This window comes from Cokeromyces recurvatus, assembly GCF_025118155.1.
Source record: "Cokeromyces recurvatus strain NRRL 2243 chromosome Unknown BX663scaffold_43, whole genome shotgun sequence".
NCBI classification, from domain to species: Eukaryota; Fungi; Mucoromycota; class Mucoromycetes; order Mucorales; family Mucoraceae; genus Cokeromyces; species Cokeromyces recurvatus.
The window spans coordinates 1-18,695 of record NW_026251429.1 but is presented as its reverse complement, the minus strand read 5'-3'; the positions used below and the strand labels follow the sequence as shown (position 1 = coordinate 18,695).

Below are 18,695 nucleotides of genomic sequence, written 5' to 3'. Positions count from 1 at the left end.
TAACCGTAGAACTTCTTATGTTGCATGTTATTAGAGTCTGTCCATAACCTCAGTTACATCATCGCGCAGTTAAAAAACATTGTGAGCACCAGTGTAGCTAATGTTGTGAATACAGAAAATACTACACACATAATAATGATAATCTCATAGAACCAATAAAAGTTTATGAATACAAAGTACGAATTGTAAGAAGTAACACAAAGCGCAAAATATTTTTTTTCCTTATTCTGTTCATTTCTTATGTTCATGACGTATTTCATAATGTATGCTCACTTTTTTTTTTCTGATTTTGGCTTCTCTTATGTTCACTGTGTTCACTTCTTATGTTCACTCTGTTCACTTCTTATGTTCACTCTGTTCATGAAGTATTTCATAATTTGTGCTCACTTTTTTTTTAATTCTTACCACATTCTTATTATATGTTCACATATGTTTACTACGCTCACTTCTTATGCTTACTTTTTATGCACACTACTTTTATACTCTTATGTCTTGTACGTTCATTACGTATTTCATACATTGCTCTTATATTTATTATGCTCCAAGTATGTTCATTACTTATTCCGTACTTTATGTCAAAAATACCATTACAGATTTTTCATCTTCAGGTTTGTGTGATACTAACAAATTCCTTTTTCAGAGTACATGTTTATGATTTTTTCAAGCATATAGAACTGAATACAATAAAAAGATATGATGTCAGTTACAGGGTTCGCACGGAAGAAGAAAGTAAAAATTAACATCCCATTTAAAAAATATTGGTTCATAAAAAATCAGACGTAAAGAGGTTCAGTACAGCATTGTAGTTTATTTATGGTGATACCAAACTCTGTGTAATGGCGTCATTCATAACCTGAAAAAGTTGCTTACACATCGGTCGGAATCCTGTTCTGGAGATAATAGAACAAACCTTATTTCAAGCAGACAAACATTGCGCATAAAAGCTTTCTACTTTACATTAAAAATTCTAATCGTTCATTCATTTGCTCACATAAAGATTCGCATCATAATGGCTTTTATTACTTCTAATATCCTCGGTAAAAGAAGACAAGATATTGCTACTGAAGAACAAGCAAGCCAAGCTGATCGCACCACAATGCAAGACAATCGAAGCCGCTGTCAGTTTATGGATTTGAAAGAAGCTGATTCATCAGGTTGCAGTCAAGCTTTTCCTAAACCAAATTCAAATCCCCCATCAAAGAGAAGAAAAACATTCACACAAGATGACACCCACAATGCTCTACAGTAGGCGGAAAAATGGTCCGGATGTTTTGACAAAAATGACAAGAACACTTATAACTAAAGAACAAAATGTATTTAAAAGAGAAAATTGTCTAGTTTTATTGATATAAATTTAAAGAAATATGATTGGCTAAAATATACTAAAATCGGAGGTTAAAGTTGTAGTGTACATCCGGACCATTTTTCAGGGTACATCAAAATTTCCTTAGTACTTAGTACTTAGTACTTAGTATAAGCACCCTTAGCATCAGTTACTGCCTTTATTCTTGCTGGCATAGAGTCAATATACTTTTGGCAATCCTCTTTTGTAAAAGTAGCCCATTGTTCTTCAATTCTTTCCCATAATTCATGGACTCCTTTAGCCTTGGTTGGATAAGCACTAAGCTTCAACTTCAGGTGGTGCCAAATGTGTTCTATAGGGTTTAAATCTGGACTTTGAGGTGGCCAACTATAAGTAGACTCGATATCGAACTTATTATCCGCTAACCACTGCTTTGTAAGCTTTGCGGTATGTTTAGGGTCCTTATCTTGCTGGAAATAAATATGCTGAGGGTCATAGCCATACCACTCAAGGGTATCTTTTAGAGTAGTATTCAAGATATGCACGTAATCTTCCTTTTTCATGGTACCATCCGTAATCTGATAGGCATAACCAGGACCATCATAGGTTATACAACCCCACATCATTACACTACCATTATCTCCTTTAACATTTAAGTCCAAATGATGAAAGGACAATTTGTCATCAGGACGCTTCCAATAGTATTTAACACCATCAGACCCCCAAACGTTGATATTTGCTTCATCAGAGAAAACCATACGCCTCCAGTCATCCTTAGTCCAATATCGGTGAGCTTTGGCCTTCGTTAAACGCTTCTTTTTATGCTCAGGCTTCAAAAAAGGCTTCTTCTTCTTTATAGCAGTTTCAAAATTCATAGACTTCATAATCTTCAGACATGCTGAATAGCCTAAATCATGACCAGTAGACACCAAATAACGATGAACATCCTTGGCAGTTCTTAACTCACCTGTTACTAACTTCTTTCTAATATAAGAACGGCTAGTTGTACCTACAACCATCTTTCTACCACTAGATGTAGCTTTTCATTCAGGGAAAAACCTTTTCTTATAGTCACAAATTGTACTCTTTTGGCACCTGGAATACGTTTCATGATTTCAGAGTATGAACAACCTAATTGCAATAAAGATTTGATGTTATTTTGCTTATCTTATGTAAGTGAACGAGCCATAATGATGTAATAATGTAATATAAAGTGTAAATATAATAATCTAAAAAGAAGCACGCAATACTGATGATAAAAAATAACTTTTTTTATACTTTTTTATGATATTAAGTTGCCGAATATTCATTACTGCTTATTGGATATTACAAATGACAATTTATGACTCATTACAGGTCATCAAACTGCGGATGCCCATTTTTCGGATGCACCCTGAAAAATGGTCCGGATGTACACTACAGCTTTAACCTCCGATTTTAGTATATTTTAGCCAATCATATTTCTTTAAATTTATATCAATAAAACTAGACAATTTTCTCTTTTAAATACATTTTGTTCTGTGTCATTTGCTTTATTTGTTCATTAGTTATAAGTGTTTTTGTCATTTTTGTTAAAACATCCGGACCATTTTTCCGCCTACTGTATATCTCTATTAAAACCAAGGTCTGAGCATAAGAGAAGTATCTAGGATACTAAACATGAGCGTTGGTGCTGTTCAGTTACGAATCAATAAAAATAAGCATAAATATTCTAATAGACGTAGAAATGCTGATATTACAGATGAATTTGTAGAGCGGATGCGGCAATTGATATTGAATAATCCTGACCAAAGGGTTGAAAAAAAAATAGCTGTATTTAGTAAATGCAAATAGTCAAATAAAATATTTTTCTTTGCAGTAATGCACTCACGTTTCTCATTGTGAAACCCAGTTTACAAAAGTATAAATAAAATGCGTTTGTTTTGATCCACACTTCAGCTAAAAACTAAAGTAGAAAAATGAATACTAAGCAAAATCTAAAAGACCTTCTCACCACGTATGCCAATGCTGATGGAATTCCTGAAATTATTGCAGGTGAAGAAGAATGGGAAGAATTTGAAGAAATTGGGGAAGATGGGCCAGATCCTGTCAAAGCTGATAATTGTGCTGAACTCTTGCATTCTTGGTTCAAGATCCGTACTGAGATACTTCCTTCATCGCTCGCAGATCTGTTTGGAATTATAGCATCAAACATTTGCTATGGTGATTTTCTTGCGGTTGTATTGGATGGCAAGTATTATGCCATTAGTGACTATGTCACTACGGTGTTTCGTTGGGGAATATATGAGCTGAAACAAAACGGTAGCCTCCAAACTACCAAATTGCTGCCAATTGATTTACATAATGACTATGTACCTGGGATCGCAGATGAGATCCTGAAATGCAAAATCCAAATAAATTAAATAAATTTATGTGTCTTAATTTTATTCTTGCAAATCTGTTAGATATATATTTTATTGAAACGGCCAATTATTATGACTTGGCCACAACGTGTGGTTACCTAATCAAGTGATCTTATTGGATAAAAATTCCTAATATTCTGGTGTCAACACCTGCGATTTTATTGGATAAAGACATCCAAAGACCCACTTCAAAATGTGCAAAATTAGTGTCAACCAATGCAAAGTTGGATGGCAAAGACTGCAAATTGAGCTTCAATAGCCGCAAACCTAAACTTCAAAGGCCGCCAAATAAATGGAAAAAACCAGTATACTAAATATGTTTATAGACAGAATTATTGTACAAGTGCACTATATATTCTATAATGACTATTTATCTTATTGAATTAAGTTATAAATCTTACAACCATGACAAGAGCCATGATTTTATGCACTTCAAAAATAAAAAATAAAAAAATAAAAAAAAAAATAAAAAAATAAAAAATAAAAAATAAAAAATAAAAAATAAAAAATAAAAAATAAAAAATAAAAAATAAAATAAAATAAAATAAAATAATAACTCGAGACTTCGATTGCAAATTGTTATGACTGTAATTGCCTTTATATAACTAAGTTTATTGAAATAATAGAAAAGTCATTTATTACATAATAAAGAAATTATTCAAGTATAACTAGCATACTATAGTTTACAAAATATTATTTATTGTATACTCAGTTTTAATAATAATTATACATACACTGTGTTATGTTATATTAATAAGAATTCAATAGGATTACGATTTTTATGGTCAACAACATAATTATTTATAGACATCTAGATTAAATATATACATATACATGTATATATATCAATGATGATGGTTATTATTGTGTAATATTATCTCAGGGTGATGGCAGTAATAATAGCATATGAATTATTGGATATTCTTGTTATAATTGAGATATTTACTATGAATTAATTTTGATATATTGCTTGCTCAAAAAAAAAATACATTTTATTTCGTTTTTAGTAATGGATGGCAGCTTAGGGAGACGACAGTAAAGTATATATTTTATTGTCTTGATGCAGTAGACTAATCTAGAGATAACAAACTCACATAATTCATTAATCCACCAATCCTTGCGTATTGTCTAAATCATATTTTTATTATTATTATGTCTTATATTATAAAAAATATATAAATAATCCTCTTCCCTTTTCTCGTATTATTTTCCCTTTATACAATTTTTATGTTGCTAAATCATAATGAATTACGTAATATTTTCACAATATTGCCTTTCGCTTTTTTATTCTCTTTCTTTATTTTTTAACAATCAAAAACAAACATTATTACCGAAAGTAATAGATATTTTCTAACTTAGACTGCCTAAAGCATTTGATTTTTCACAAAAAAGAAAAAAAAAACTAAACTACGAAGAATAGGCTGCTGCTAATTCTATTATACTTCTTTCTGTTTGTTGATTAACGATTTCTATAGATCTAATGCTTTGGATCAAACCAATATCATTTATCAAATACAACAAGTATATTGTTTGACGGCTCAAACAGCTATCTAATGGTTATTCAACTTTTTACCCGAGACATCCTTCTCACTAATCAACATACTGTTATACACCGCTTGCAAACACATCGTTAGGCTACAAATGCTAGGAACAGTTGACAATCCTCTGAACTGCCTTTTATGCAAGGGACCTCAAACTCCGTAATTCGTCACTTCTTAACGAATACTAATGGCCTAGCATTTATAGTCTACTACACAAGCTTGATTGCTTTTAACATAATAAACCAATTGATTCCTCTTTCTCCTCCTCCACTCAACTGAATATATGTATATTTTTTTTTCTATTTATTGATCTGAGCAAATTTGGTGTGGTGTATTAAATAAACAATTATGCTCATTAGGTTTTCAAATTAATTTATAAATAAAACTTTATTTAAATGCAATATAGATGGTAGTTTAATCAACATGCAAAAGGAAACAGTTTTGCAAAATTCCATGTATAGGAAGAGGAAGAAGTCTTGTATGTCTATATTATTCTATTCTAAAGTTTTAAATAAGACAGTTTACTTGTTTATTATAGCCATACATATATTCTGTATTTTATTTAATGCTATTAATTAAAATGATTATTCTGTAATAATAATTCAAGTATGCGTTAGAATCATCATCTTTTTTAATTAGTCGATTGTCTTCAATAAAAATCCTAGTCGTACTTTCCTGTTTGCCATTTTTTTTCGCATTAGTAATCAGCCTCTTCTAAATGTAAATTTTTTTTACACAGAGAAAAGGTATGAAGGAAGGAAGACAAGAAAAAAAAATGATATTTCAGAAGATAGACCTTTATCTTTTTTATTCACATTATTGCATATGGAAATTTAAAGCTAAAAAAGTTGAAGTAAAGTAAATGTAAAACAAGCAATCCTATAACTTCTAGGAACAATGTACTTGGGGAGGGGAGGAAACACTATCTGTCAAAATTAAACTGTAGTAAATAAAATTAATTAACATCTTATAGGAGGCATTAGAATTAAACCAAAAATATAATGATTCTTTAATATTATATGCAAATAGAGGTAAAGCATTAAAGGTAAATAACAGAAAACTGTTGCTTTTTGTTTACAGTTCATAGTTTTTATTCAGTTTTGAAGCTTATATTTTAAGACAACCCTTATTGGCCTTTACAACACTTTAGATTTGCTAAAAATTAAAGAATATTATGACAGTACGACATAAATATCCCAAAAAGCATCTAATACATATAACTTAGTACATGCTCATTAGTCCTGACCGCTCTATACCTTTATGCTATAATCAGTTGATTATTGTTTCTCACCATTATTATATTAAATGAAATTTCTTCCTTGACAGGAAGAGTTTAGATGTATACGGTAAATGGTGGCAACATTATTATAATTCATTAAAGATTAATTTAAATTTATCTTAATCCACATTTAAAAAGTTATGTAGTCATTCTATCAAATCATTCTGCAGTTAAAAAATAAATATAAAAATAAAAAAAACCAGTTACAACCCAGATTATATACTTTTAAATAAAAGAAATAGACAGTTATTTCTATTACTTCTTTTGCAGCTCTAATCATGTTAGATGAAATCGAAAATATTATAAATAACTTCAGTTTAACAGCTACCCATGATATTAAATCAACCACAGTTAGCGACATTAACGATCTTTATCATTTGATTCAACAAGGACAAAATAATATTACACTTGCAGCCCAAGATCGAGAAGAAGCAAATGAATCTGATCAAGTAAGACTGATTTATAGAATGGCATCCTCTTAAAATAATATTTATTTTATATGCTGTAGGTATCTGAACTCGATTCAAAATTTAAACAATTGATTGATCTCGAAGCTAGACTTAAATTACAAGAGAGGACCATTTTGTTAATGAAGGATCGAATTTACCAAGGCGAAAAAATTGTAATACATATACACATGTATATTTAAAATGTTGATACTTTATATATTTATGCAGTTTATCTATTATATAGAGTAATCCTGAAGAATATTATAAAACATTAAAGAGTGAATTAATGAAAGAATTACCTGCAACTGACGATGATAAATATTTTACAAATCAAAAATATATTAGTTTTAGACAGCATTTATGGGTAAATCTTACAAATGTTTATTTAATGAATACAGTTCTAATATGGTGGCTTTGTTAGAGTATTAATCATCTGTACGATGCTATGCCGAGCTTAACATCTAATAACAACGATGATGATGATGATATTGTTATGGGTCCTACAAAGATTTCACTTAAATGTCCATTAACAACAACATGGTTGGAAGAACCCATGACAAGGTAAAAATATATCAGAAAATGTATATTTACAAGTTATCTAATTTTTTTTTTGTAGCTCTGTCTGTAAGCATACATTCTCAAAAGCATCTATATTTGCTTTATTGAGATCAAATAATGCTATTGAATGCCCTATTCCTGGTTGCAATCGATACATACAAAAACAGAATCTATATTCTGATGATATAATGGCAGATAGAGTTAGGAGAGCCAAAGCAAAAGAAGAATATGATAATAAATTACGTAATAGAGGCGAGGTAGGGAAATAAGAAATTAAGGGTAATACTTTATATTTATAGACTAATAATACTTTCTATAGCTATTCGATGTTGAATAAAAAGGGATATTTTATTTTATACCATGTATTAAACTTGAAAGTCATATCGATTATTTGTACTTGACATCAATCCTAAAATAAAAATAAATAAGCAATCACATCAAGTAAATTACGCATTACTTTTTTTTTTATTTTTTCTTTTACCCATCGCTCTCGCACGCTTAATTGCCTTTGCCAGCTTTCTTTGATTCTTTGCACTCACACCCGTCTGCTCACGAGGTAAAATCTTGCCCATGCTCGACACAAAATTTGCCAAAAGTCTATAATTCTTATATTCAACTAAAGGATCTAAACCTAACACTTCAAATGGATCTTCAGCTGGTGTTATTACTTTAGTACGACGTTGACGCAACTGCTCCTGATAACGACTATCATTTAAATCATCCGGATGATAGGTATCACCTGCACGAAAGTTCTTCTGAAAACGTTGAGATGATTCAGCAATAGGTTTATATTTATCCTCTATAATAAAAAAAAGTTATTAAGATAGTAAATAATACAAATCAACATGTTTTACTGTTAACTGTTTTTTGGAGGATTTGCAAGGTTTTTTCTTCAATTTCTTTATAAATAAAAAGAAAAAAAAAATTAAGATCACATTATACAAAAAATAAAGTTAATTATATACCTTTATGACTGCTTATAAGATCATCATCGTCAGATTCTACATTTGAAGTTTTATAAAATCTTCGAGTCAATGCTCGTAAGCAAATTGTAGTTGATGCTGGAGCTCTTGTAAGCGATGAGCGTACCTGTGTAAGCATAATTCAAGTTAAGGGAAAAAAAAAATAGAAGCGAGAAATAAACAAGGGGTGTGCAGCAACTCCACTTTTTCTTCGGAAATTCAAAATTAGTTGTAATAACAGCCAACAAGGGCTCTAATCAGACCCGTTTTATCAACAATAATAATTAAAAAACAAAAAAAAAAAAAAAAATAGACAATAAATCATTATGCAATCAATTTCGATAAAGCATCTTAATAGACTTTCACGACGACTTTTCTGTACTCGACCATTACGAGTGCTAGGTATTGAAACCTCTTGCGATGATACTTCAGCTGCGATCGTTTCATCTGATCATCGTATCTTATCCGAGGTTGTGCATGGTCAACAGGAGCTACATGAACCTATGGGCGGTATTGTACCAACCTTAGCGAGTGCTGGTCATTCACGTAACCTTCCAAGTGTGATTACTAAAGCTCTTGAGGATGCCAATTTGAATGCTCAAGATTTAGATGCGATTGCTGTAACAAGAGGACCTGGCCTACCACCCTGTTTGCCAGTCGGGTTGAATGCTGCAAAAACTTTGGCAGCAGTCTTAAAAAAACCTCTTATTGGTGTCCATCACATGGTAATAGGAATTACAACAGAACATTATTAAGACCTAATTACTATTATTATTTTTTTTTTCTTATTATTGTTCTCAGGAAGCCCACGCATTAACAGCTCGATTAACTTGTCAACAAGCTCCTTATCCCGAATTCCCCTTCATGACATTACTCATTTCAGGTGGACATACTCTTTTATTAACAGCCAACAGTTTAGGCAATTATAATACACTGGCTACAACATTGGATGATGCAGTAGGTGAAGCATTCGACAAAACAGCTCGTCTTCTTAATCTGGAATGGGTTAAGGGGCGACGTGGCGGACCTGGTGCTGCCCTTGAGCAAGCAGCTTCTCTAGGAGATCCTACACGGTTTATGGAATATTTACCACAACCCATGCTTCAACGAAATAAGTCAGTTCTAAGCTTTAGTTTCTCAGGGTTAAAGTCAAAGGTGGCGCAACTCGTGAAGAAGGATAAGATAGTGGATTTAACTAAACCCAAGGATGTGAATGATATGGCAGCAGCATTTCAGATGATATGTATACGACATTTGGAGCAAAAAATAGGATTAGCATTAGAGGAAGAGATAGTACGTCAAAAGAAGCCGCTAACAGCATTTGTTGTAAGCGGAGGAGTTGCAAGCAATGCATTATTTCGTACCAGGTAAAATAGAGAAGAAAACAAAAATAAAATAAAATAAAATTGATGGTCATAAGCTGATAAAAAAATTCTATTAGGCTGGAAACGTTAGCAGCAGTTTATGGTTTGCCATTGATTTGCCCACCACCTCAATTTTGTACAGATAACGGCGTGATGATTGCATGGGCGGGGATGGAGCGACTACAAGCTGGTCTCGTAGATGATTATACCATAACAACCTTACCTAAATGGCCAATAGAATCGTTAAAAAAGAAATAAATAAATGGATAAAGCTTTGACGGTCTTCTAATAGTAATTAATTTGAGAACATGTTGGGGGGAGGGGAAGGGGGCCAATGATATTGTGTAACTTAAATTCTCGTGCCTAAATTCAAGTATACACGTTGTTATGCAGTTTATAAAAAAGAATAGCGTTATTTGATTGGCTTGATTCAATATTAATATCGACACTCCCTCTTCCCTAGTTTGGAAAAGACGCATCCCATTTAAATTTAAAATATAAACCTTTTTTTTTTTTTAATTTTATTTCCTACCTTCTTTTTTTTTCCCCTTTTTCTCTTTATTACAACTTTATATAAGATGGTAAACATAGAAGCGATGATTAACAAAATAGGATTCTAAAACCTTATGTAGGATGACAATTACGATATTATTGTTCTTGGTACTGGTTTAACTGAATGTATTCTTTCTGGTATATTCTCAGTCGAAGGCAAAAAGGTTCTTCACATGGATAGAAATGATTATTATGGTGGTGAATCTGCCTCTTTAAACCTGACACAGGTATATCGAAGTTTCTTTGCCGCATATATATATATATATATATATATAATTATTGTTTACATATATATATATTATAATTTAGCTTTATCGCAAATTTAGACCTGACCAAGTTGCCCCTGCCGAGCTTGGTCGCGACCGTGACTACAATATTGACCTTATTCCCAAATTCATGATGGCCAATGGCGAAATTGTTCGTTTTTTGACTCATACAGATGTTACTCGATATCTTGAATTTAAGCAAATTGCGGGCTCCTTTGTATACAAGGATGGCAAGATTTTTAAAGTTCCCTCAAGTGAAATGGAAGCTGTTTCAACATCTTTATTAGGCATGGTTGAAAAACGTCGATTACAAAAATTCTTTGAATTTGTACAAAATTGGAAGGAAGATGATGAGACAACTCATGAAGGTGAATTATCTAACGAGACGAGTGAATGAAAGAAAAAGAAAAAAAAAGTCACTAACATGTTTTATTTGATAAAATAGGACTTGATTTAGATAATAATACAATGGTGGATGTCTATGCGAAATTTGGTCTTGAGCCTGGAACTCAAGATTTTATTGGTAAAGTTAGCCCTAACACAAAAGTGACAAAATCGATTATTTATTGTTATTGTTATATTTTAGGTCATGCAATGGCACTTCATCTCGATGACGTGTATCTTAAGCAGCCTGCCCGTGAAACAATTAATAAGATAATTTTATATGTTGCTTCTGTGGCACGCTATGGTAAGAGCCCCTACATCTATCCTTTACACGGGCTTGGTGAATTACCTCAATCATTTGCTCGTCTCAGTGCTATTTACGGCGGTACCTATATGTTGGATAGATCTGCTGATGAAATTCTTTATGATGAGCAAGGTAAAGCCATAGGCATTCGATCAGGTACTGAAACTGCTACAGCTAAACAAATCATTTGTGATCCCTCTTATGCATCACAGAAGGTCCATTCAACGGGTAAAGTAGTTCGTGCCATTTGTTTCTTGAAACATCCTATAGCAAATACTGCTGATGCAGATTCTGTCCAAATTGTAATTCCTCAAAACGAAGTTGGCCGTAATCATGATATTTATGTGGCCAGTGTTTCAAATACGCATTCAGTATGTCCAAAGGACATGTATTTAGCTATTGTCTCAACCATTGTAGAAACGGAGAACCCAGAAGAAGAAATTAAGGCAGGATTAGACTTATTAGGAGACATTTATAAAAAGTTTGTATATGTGAGTGATATTCAAGAGCCTCTTGAAGATGGAGAAAATGATAACGTTTTTATTTCCAAATCGTACGATGCTACATCACATTTTGAAACGGTATGTGATGATGTCAAGAGTATTTATAAAAGAATGACAGGAAATGAACTTATTTTGAAAAAGAGGGAAATTACTACTGTAGATGCTTAAATCTTGTTTAATGAATAAAAATAAAATTGGACTGCTTAAATTTTAATATTTATTTATTTATTTATTTATTTTTTTAAACTGTGAGAAAATAAAAGATGGTGACACATACTATTGTTCAGCATACAATGAAATTAATCTCCGAGATATTTTCATTGCTATATTTAAACCTTCTTGTTTATTCTTATTTTCTTCTTTCTCTTAAGCTAACATGTCATTATTAGATAAACAAGAAATTACTTCAGTAGAACTAGCTAACGATTTAGACGCACAAGATGAATTTGCTAAATATCGAAAAGAGTTCGAAATTCCCTTAAAAAATTCAATCACAAATGATTCTACCGAAACAGGTAAAGAAAGCAAGTCTATTATAAAGGAGTTTATTTTAGTATTTAAAATTTTCTAAACCTTTAGATGAAGAATGCATATATTTGTGTGGTAATTCATTAGGATTAATGCCTAAAAGAACAAGAACAATAATTAATCAAGAATTGGATGCTTGGGCACAAAGGTATGTGCATCCTTTATATAAAAGATATACATACACTACTAAAATTTGCTCACATACAGGGGAGTTGAAGGCCATTGGAACCATCCTTATATGCGACCTTGGGTAGCTATTGACGAGATTGTCAAAGAACCGCTTGCAAAAATTGTTGGTAAAAAAGAGTCGTTCTTTATTATTATTATTATTATTATTATTAAGCTAATTTCAACATTCAGGGGCAAAGCCAATTGAAGTAACAGCCATGAATACTTTAACTTCAAATATTCACTCAATGCTTATTTCCTTTTATCAACCTTCCGAAACGCGCTACAAAATTTTAATTGAGAAAAAGGCATTTCCCTCGGATCATGTAAGTACAATATATGCATATATATACATATTTACTACTTTTAATAATTAACTGAATTTTACACAAGTATGCCGTCAGTTCTCATCTTCAGTCAAGAGGTATTGATCCTACTGACGCACTTTTGACAGTTAGTCCTCGAGATGGACACGATGTTTTAGAAACAGAAGATATTATTGAATATATTAAGCAACATGGTTCCTCAATTGCCGTAATTATGTTATCAGGTGTACAGTACTATACGGGACAATTCTTTGAGATAGACAAAATTACAAAAGCTGGACATGAAGCAGTAAAGTGTTTTTTTATTTTATATATATGCATATATATATATATATATATATATATTTATACGAATATGTATGTATGTATGTATGTATATTTCTTAACTTTGTATAATAGGGTTGTGTGGTAGGCTGGGATCTTGCACATGCAGTTGGTAATGTGCCTCTTCATTTACATGACTGGGACGTTGATTTTGCCTGCTGGTGTTCTTATAAGTATCTGAATTCAGGAGCGGGTGGTATTGCAGGGCTCTTTATTCATGAAAAATACAAAAATGATAATACAAGACCAAGGTAGCGCATATATCCATATATATATATATATATATATATATATTTAAAAACTTATATATTTAATATAGATTGGCAGGATGGTGGGGTAACAATAAAGAAACTCGATTCGAAATGAATCAAGAAGTCTTTGAACCTAGTGAAGGTGCCTCTGGATATCAAGTTAGTAATCCTAGCATTTTCACAACCGTTGCCCTTTGGGCGTCCTTGCAAGTCTTTGAAGAAGCTGGTGGTGTTGAAGCTTTGCGTAAAAAGTCATTATTATTAACTGAGTATCTTGAGAGATTGGTTAGGATAGAAGTACCGCAAGTAAAAATCTTGACTCCAAAGAGACGTGGATGCCAGTTATCGTTGGAATTTCGTGATGAGACAAGTATGCTAAAAGTCTTTGAGGGTCTTCATAAGATGGGTATTGTTGTAGATGAACGTAAGCCAACTGTAATACGTGTTGCGCCAACACCCTTATATAATACGTTTAAGGATGTGTACCAATTTGTTAAATGTTTAAAAGAAGTCATGAAAGAAGTTTATTAATAAATTACATAATATACATTTGTATATGACTCTATTTATATACATGTATTTATTTCGGGGATTATTATGCATATTTTCTATAAAGAAAAATTATTATGTATTTCTGCCCTTTTTTTTTTCTTTTCCTAGTATAAATAATGAACAACTTACATTCAATCATTGAGAATACACATCATGTGCCTCTACCTTATACAATTCATGATTATTCTTCCTTTTCAGGCCCTTATCATCCTAAAAATGTATGCGTTAATAACCCAACAGAACAGTCGTCTCGATGGTCTTCTAATTCACATGATCAGTCACAGTACATAACACTAAAACTAGATAAACCAGCTGTAGCTTGTAAGGAATAGATAGAATTATTTTGAACAATTACTTAATCTCTGTTAATCTAGGTGAAATATTATTTGGAAAATTTCATAGAAGTATGTTAATTTAGACATTATTTATTTTGATAGCTTATTTTTTCCTTGCATCTATAGGTCATGTATGTAATTTAAAGGAATTTAAAGTCTATGGCGGTTTAGACCCAAACGATTTAAAAGAAATTCTTCACAAAGGTTCAAAAAAAAAAAAAAAAAAAAAGAAAAAATAAAAAAAATCAATAAATAAAGTTAAAACAGTTATGCAGACATACTAATTTTATTGTAAATGTAGGTTTAACAGACGACAATAAGGCCGAAACATTCCCTATCAGATATACTTTTCGAGATTTAGTAAAATATTAAACAAAAGGAGGGAATAATGATAATAAAATACATGTAATTTGCTAACATATTTCGTATTAGATATTTCCGATTCAGTATATTAAAATTACACCATTAGCTACTTTTGGCGCGAATTTTAATTATAGTATTTGGTATATTGAAATCAGAGGCATAAAAGAGGAATCAATAATGAAGGAAGTCTATGAAGCTTATAATAAAGTAAAGAGGTGAATTCAAGTAAATTCATTATATAATTCTTATTTTATTTTTATAGTATAAGGAAATGGAAACTATTCGTTTATGTTTAAAGCACTTTAGACAAAGAAATATGATGAGTGTGTATGATGCGCTTAAGCAGGAAAGACCAGATATCAAGTTAGAGGATCCACTATTATCCACATTACATCAAAAACTTGTAATTGAAGGAGAATTTGAGATAGTGGAACAAATAATTAAAGATGCAAATCAACAAGGCGTTTTTCAGTCATATGTTGATGAAGCAAAATACATACCAAATTGGCGAAGGATATATGCATCAAACAATGGTATACAATTTAAGATAAAAAAAAAAAGGAAGGCTTAGTCTAAATTAACTTTATGATAGATGGAAATGCACCTTGTGCAAGAGGTGGCCATCAAATATGTTTGGACGTTGAAAGACAAAAAATATATTTGTTTGGTGGTTGGGATGGTAAACAAGAATTAGCTGATTTTTGGTGCTACTCATTGAAAGAGAATCGATGGCGATTAATCAGTTCAGATACTTCTGTGTAAAATTTTGATATTATTATGCTTTTGTTTTTTGTTTTTTCCCCTTACTAACTCTTTTTACAGTCAAGGCGGCCCATCAGCAAGGTCTTGTCATACAATGTGCTTTGATCCTATAAGAAAATCAATTTATATCCTTGGTAGATATGCTGATATTCGTAACAATTCGTATGATGTGTCATCAGCAGATAATAGTTTATATGAATCTGAATTTTATCAGTATTTCATAGACCTTGATAAATGGGTTAAACTAAGTAAAAACACACAAGTAAGTAACATTATTATTATTTTTTGATGATATACTTTCTTTCTAACACATGAATTAGCTTGATGGGGGTCCCTCCCTTTTATGTGATCATCAAATGTGTGTTGATCCTATTAGTAGAAAGCTCTATGTCTTTGGAGGACGCGTGATTTCATCTGATACCCCACCTTATACTTATAGCGGATTTTATGTTTATGATATCGATGAATGTACTTGGCATGTTATTAGGTAAGATCATTTATAGTATTATAGAGGCACCTATTTATACATTGATATAAATATATATATATATATATATAGATATGATGTCAATAATATTCCTGCTGCTGCTATTATATCTCAACAACAACAACAACAACAAGCAACTTCACCTCACTTACTAACCGTAAATGAGATCCCTTTAGGCCGTCGACGCTCAAGTAATGGAACTTATGTCATTCCTTCACCTCATGCTTCACAGACCATAAAATCAAGAGCTGGTCATTCAATGTTACTTGATGCTAAATCAGGTTGTATTTACATATTTGGTGGTCAACGTGGCAAAGAAACCTTAACTGACCTTTACTGTTATTCAATTGAAGATGATAAACTAACTGAACTTACACATGACTTTTCTAAACAATTTGGTCCAGATGCAGGTTACACACAGCGTGCAGTCATTAATGCAGATCGACAAGAAATTTATATTTTCTCAGGGTTTCTAAAAAACACACAGCAATATAAAAAGCAAGTGAATACCACAAACTATTTTTGGGTCTATCATATTCAGCACAATAAATGGGAAAAGGTGTATGAAAGCAACAATAATAGTCAAGGGGAAGAGGACCCATTGGCGCGTTACACGCATCAAATGATATATAATCCTAAATCAAATTCATTATTCATCTTTGGTGGAAATCCCGGTGATACGTTGAAACCTTATCGACGGCTAGATGATTTTTGGGAGCTAAAATTAACCAAGTAAATAATTAACAATGTATATTCGTATGAATGTATGTATGTATATAAATATATATCTAATGCTTTAAATTACTTAATTGTTAGGCCTGACTCAGCTCAAGTTGTAAGAAAATGCTTATTCCTCCTTCGTATAGAACGCCTAAAAGAACTCTTGAATAAATCTACATCAAAAATGGAAGCATTGAAGTATTTAAGGCATTATCTCACGCCTACTATCAACTATGAAAACAAAGAAGAGGTACAAGAGTTTAAAAAGCTATGTACCGAGTTATGCTGCATAGAAGTGAATGATACCACAAAAGGTATAGAATATGATGGGTTATTAAATATGAATTTTAAAGTTAATAATATCCGTTCTATAGATATTTCTTATTTCAAAGATCGTACAGCCGTCTTTCAAACTCTATTAGCATTCTTTCCTAATCATATGAAAGAGCCTGAAGGAACTTTAATTGATGCTGTTAAAATTGGTTAATATGATTCCAACTGTTATTTAGCATTAGATACTAAACTGTATATACAAAATACTTGAAATAGATATAATTTAGTCTTAGCCTTATTTATAACTGGGATCAAAGATTTTATTTACCAAACATCATACTCATAACAGCTAATTTAATACAGAGTATTATTTGCTATACATTAGCATAGATTTTTATTAAAGGCATCAAGTTAATTTTGTATTAAGGAAGTAAGAAAGGAAATTGTAGAATTCAGAAAAGTTTATACAAAGTACAATATTCTAAAAGTTCAGTCAATAACGAAAATGCTAAACTATTATTTTTTTTCCTTTTCTTTAATTAAATTTAATTTATGCTACTGAGAGATAAATAGTGTGTATTTCTGAAGAGTAATTGATTGTTTAAAGTTGGTTTGTGCAAGAGAAATAATAATAATTAAGGGTTATGAGTATCATCTCATTTATAAATATTATGTGGCCGCAGCATAGGACAATAAGAATCTTCTAATTTTATTATCCCGCTTCTACGCATTATTATTATTACTGCGGGATTAACGTATATCTAAAAATTTCGTCGTATTATTTTTATTTTTATTTTATACAAATATTTATTTTTTTTTTAGTGTTCTTACTTTCACATATGACCGCTAAACTTTCATTTAGCTCTGTATTTAACGAAGTATTATCCAATATACCTAAAGGGAAAGGGAAAGGCAAAGCCCAACCTGTCAACCTTTTATTTTCAAGGGACACTGATAATAAGCAAGAATGTTCTGTTGAAAACTTTTGTGATCTTGTAAAAAAATACAAAAAAGATCATATTGAAAATAAAGGTATACATTGCATTATTACATCGAGTACTTTAAAAAAAAAAAACCTAAAATGTTGTTTTTAATTACTAGAATTACCTCGCGTCAGCTTTGGAAGTGATATAGAATTCAACTTGCCAAAAAAGTTATTTAATAAACCGACATTAGTGAATGCAAGAGAAAATGACATTGTTAAAGAGGATGTTACTCCAAAGATCTCGGTCAACCCAGCCTCTTCTTTTAAAACTACTGCTATTTATGACCGTAATTGGCTTTTGAAGTAAAAAGTTTGGTTTGAAACATACGAATGTAAGAATTGTAGATATTTATACTCCCTTTATTTTTATAGACAAGCAAAACAAGTGGTTGACAATAATAAAGAACTCACTTTGGACGAGCGTCAATTATGTGGAGACATCTTTACCATTATTCGATCTGGTGATAGTGATGACAGTATTCAAAACACACTTATTGAACTATTAGGATATGATGCTTTTGATTTCATTGCAGAGCTTATCTCGAATCGATCAACGATTGTTCATAATATTATGCGAATGTCAGATTATGATGAACGACAAAAACAACAGTCAACTAATAAAGTAGTATCATCATCCGAAGCTCGAAAACCTGTCTATGGCACACAATTTATTATTCAAACAGAAAAGGATTTAAAAGAAGAAAAGAAGTTAAGAAAAGAGCAAAAAAAGGCGCTGAAAACACAAAATAAATTT

General features: G+C 31.4%; 8 protein-coding genes across 8 annotated transcripts; 7 read left to right on the top strand and 1 right to left on the bottom strand.

Annotated features, from left to right (window-relative positions):
* Positions 1-6,766: 6,766 nt before the first annotated feature.
* On the top strand, positions 6,767-7,896 carry BX663DRAFT_462187 (zinc-finger of the MIZ type in Nse subunit-domain-containing protein). The gene is made up of 6 exons (XM_051523966.1): positions 6,767-6,974; positions 7,034-7,147; positions 7,219-7,338; positions 7,396-7,535; positions 7,591-7,789; positions 7,852-7,896. Exons 1-6 carry the CDS (start codon positions 6,804-6,806, stop codon positions 7,867-7,869), a joined length of 762 nt encoding a protein of 253 aa, XP_051378185.1. The 5' UTR covers positions 6,767-6,803; the 3' UTR covers positions 7,870-7,896.
* Positions 7,897-8,654, bottom strand: BX663DRAFT_525527 (ribosomal protein S18; the record flags this gene model as incomplete). Its single annotated transcript, XM_051529793.1, has 4 exons — positions 8,498-8,654; positions 8,387-8,431; positions 8,014-8,331; positions 7,897-7,941 (listed from the first exon to the last, which is right to left on the bottom strand). The coding sequence occupies exons 1-4, from the start codon at positions 8,631-8,633 to the stop codon at positions 7,898-7,900; spliced, it is 543 nt and encodes a 180-aa protein (XP_051378184.1). The 5' UTR covers positions 8,634-8,654.
* A 112-nt stretch (positions 8,655-8,766) lies between these two features.
* BX663DRAFT_525524 (Gcp-like domain-containing protein) lies at positions 8,767-10,165 on the top strand. The gene is made up of 2 exons (XM_051529792.1): positions 8,767-9,219; positions 9,296-10,165. The coding sequence occupies exons 1-2, from the start codon at positions 8,821-8,823 to the stop codon at positions 9,863-9,865; spliced, it is 969 nt and encodes a 322-aa protein (XP_051378183.1). The 5' UTR covers positions 8,767-8,820; the 3' UTR covers positions 9,866-10,165.
* Positions 10,166-10,362: 197 nt separating this feature from the next.
* On the top strand, positions 10,363-12,081 carry BX663DRAFT_525521 (GDP dissociation inhibitor). The gene is made up of 5 exons (XM_051529791.1): positions 10,363-10,439; positions 10,491-10,637; positions 10,720-11,044; positions 11,122-11,199; positions 11,263-12,081. Exons 1-5 carry the CDS (start codon positions 10,437-10,439, stop codon positions 12,033-12,035), a joined length of 1,326 nt encoding a protein of 441 aa, XP_051378182.1. The 5' UTR covers positions 10,363-10,436; the 3' UTR covers positions 12,036-12,081.
* Positions 12,082-12,148: 67 nt separating this feature from the next.
* On the top strand, positions 12,149-12,893 carry BX663DRAFT_265084 (uncharacterized protein). Its single transcript, XM_051521920.1, has 3 exons — positions 12,149-12,382; positions 12,447-12,691; positions 12,756-12,893. The coding sequence occupies exons 1-2, from the start codon at positions 12,244-12,246 to the stop codon at positions 12,647-12,649; spliced, it is 342 nt and encodes a 113-aa protein (XP_051378181.1). The 5' UTR covers positions 12,149-12,243; the 3' UTR covers positions 12,650-12,691; positions 12,756-12,893.
* BX663DRAFT_525520 (kynureninase) lies at positions 12,246-14,023 on the top strand. The gene is made up of 6 exons (XM_051529790.1): positions 12,246-12,382; positions 12,447-12,691; positions 12,756-12,889; positions 12,957-13,178; positions 13,289-13,464; positions 13,533-14,023. The coding sequence occupies exons 2-6, from the start codon at positions 12,634-12,636 to the stop codon at positions 13,993-13,995; spliced, it is 1,053 nt and encodes a 350-aa protein (XP_051378180.1). The 5' UTR covers positions 12,246-12,382; positions 12,447-12,633; the 3' UTR covers positions 13,996-14,023.
* A 109-nt stretch (positions 14,024-14,132) lies between these two features.
* Positions 14,133-17,170, top strand: BX663DRAFT_443499 (Muskelin N-terminus-domain-containing protein; the record flags this gene model as incomplete). The annotated part of the gene is made up of 11 exons (XM_051523572.1): positions 14,133-14,337; positions 14,391-14,420; positions 14,478-14,555; positions 14,653-14,711; positions 14,784-14,921; positions 14,977-15,247; positions 15,307-15,472; positions 15,537-15,738; positions 15,797-15,963; positions 16,156-16,695; positions 16,780-17,170. 11 exons carry the CDS (start codon positions 14,133-14,135, stop codon positions 17,168-17,170), a joined length of 2,247 nt encoding a protein of 748 aa, XP_051378179.1.
* Positions 17,171-17,737: 567 nt separating this feature from the next.
* On the top strand, positions 17,738-18,530 carry BX663DRAFT_265103 (uncharacterized protein). Its single transcript, XM_051521921.1, has 3 exons — positions 17,738-17,988; positions 18,058-18,228; positions 18,314-18,530. Exons 1-3 carry the CDS (start codon positions 17,796-17,798, stop codon positions 18,445-18,447), a joined length of 498 nt encoding a protein of 165 aa, XP_051378178.1. The 5' UTR covers positions 17,738-17,795; the 3' UTR covers positions 18,448-18,530.
* Positions 18,531-18,695: the final 165 nt, after the last annotated feature.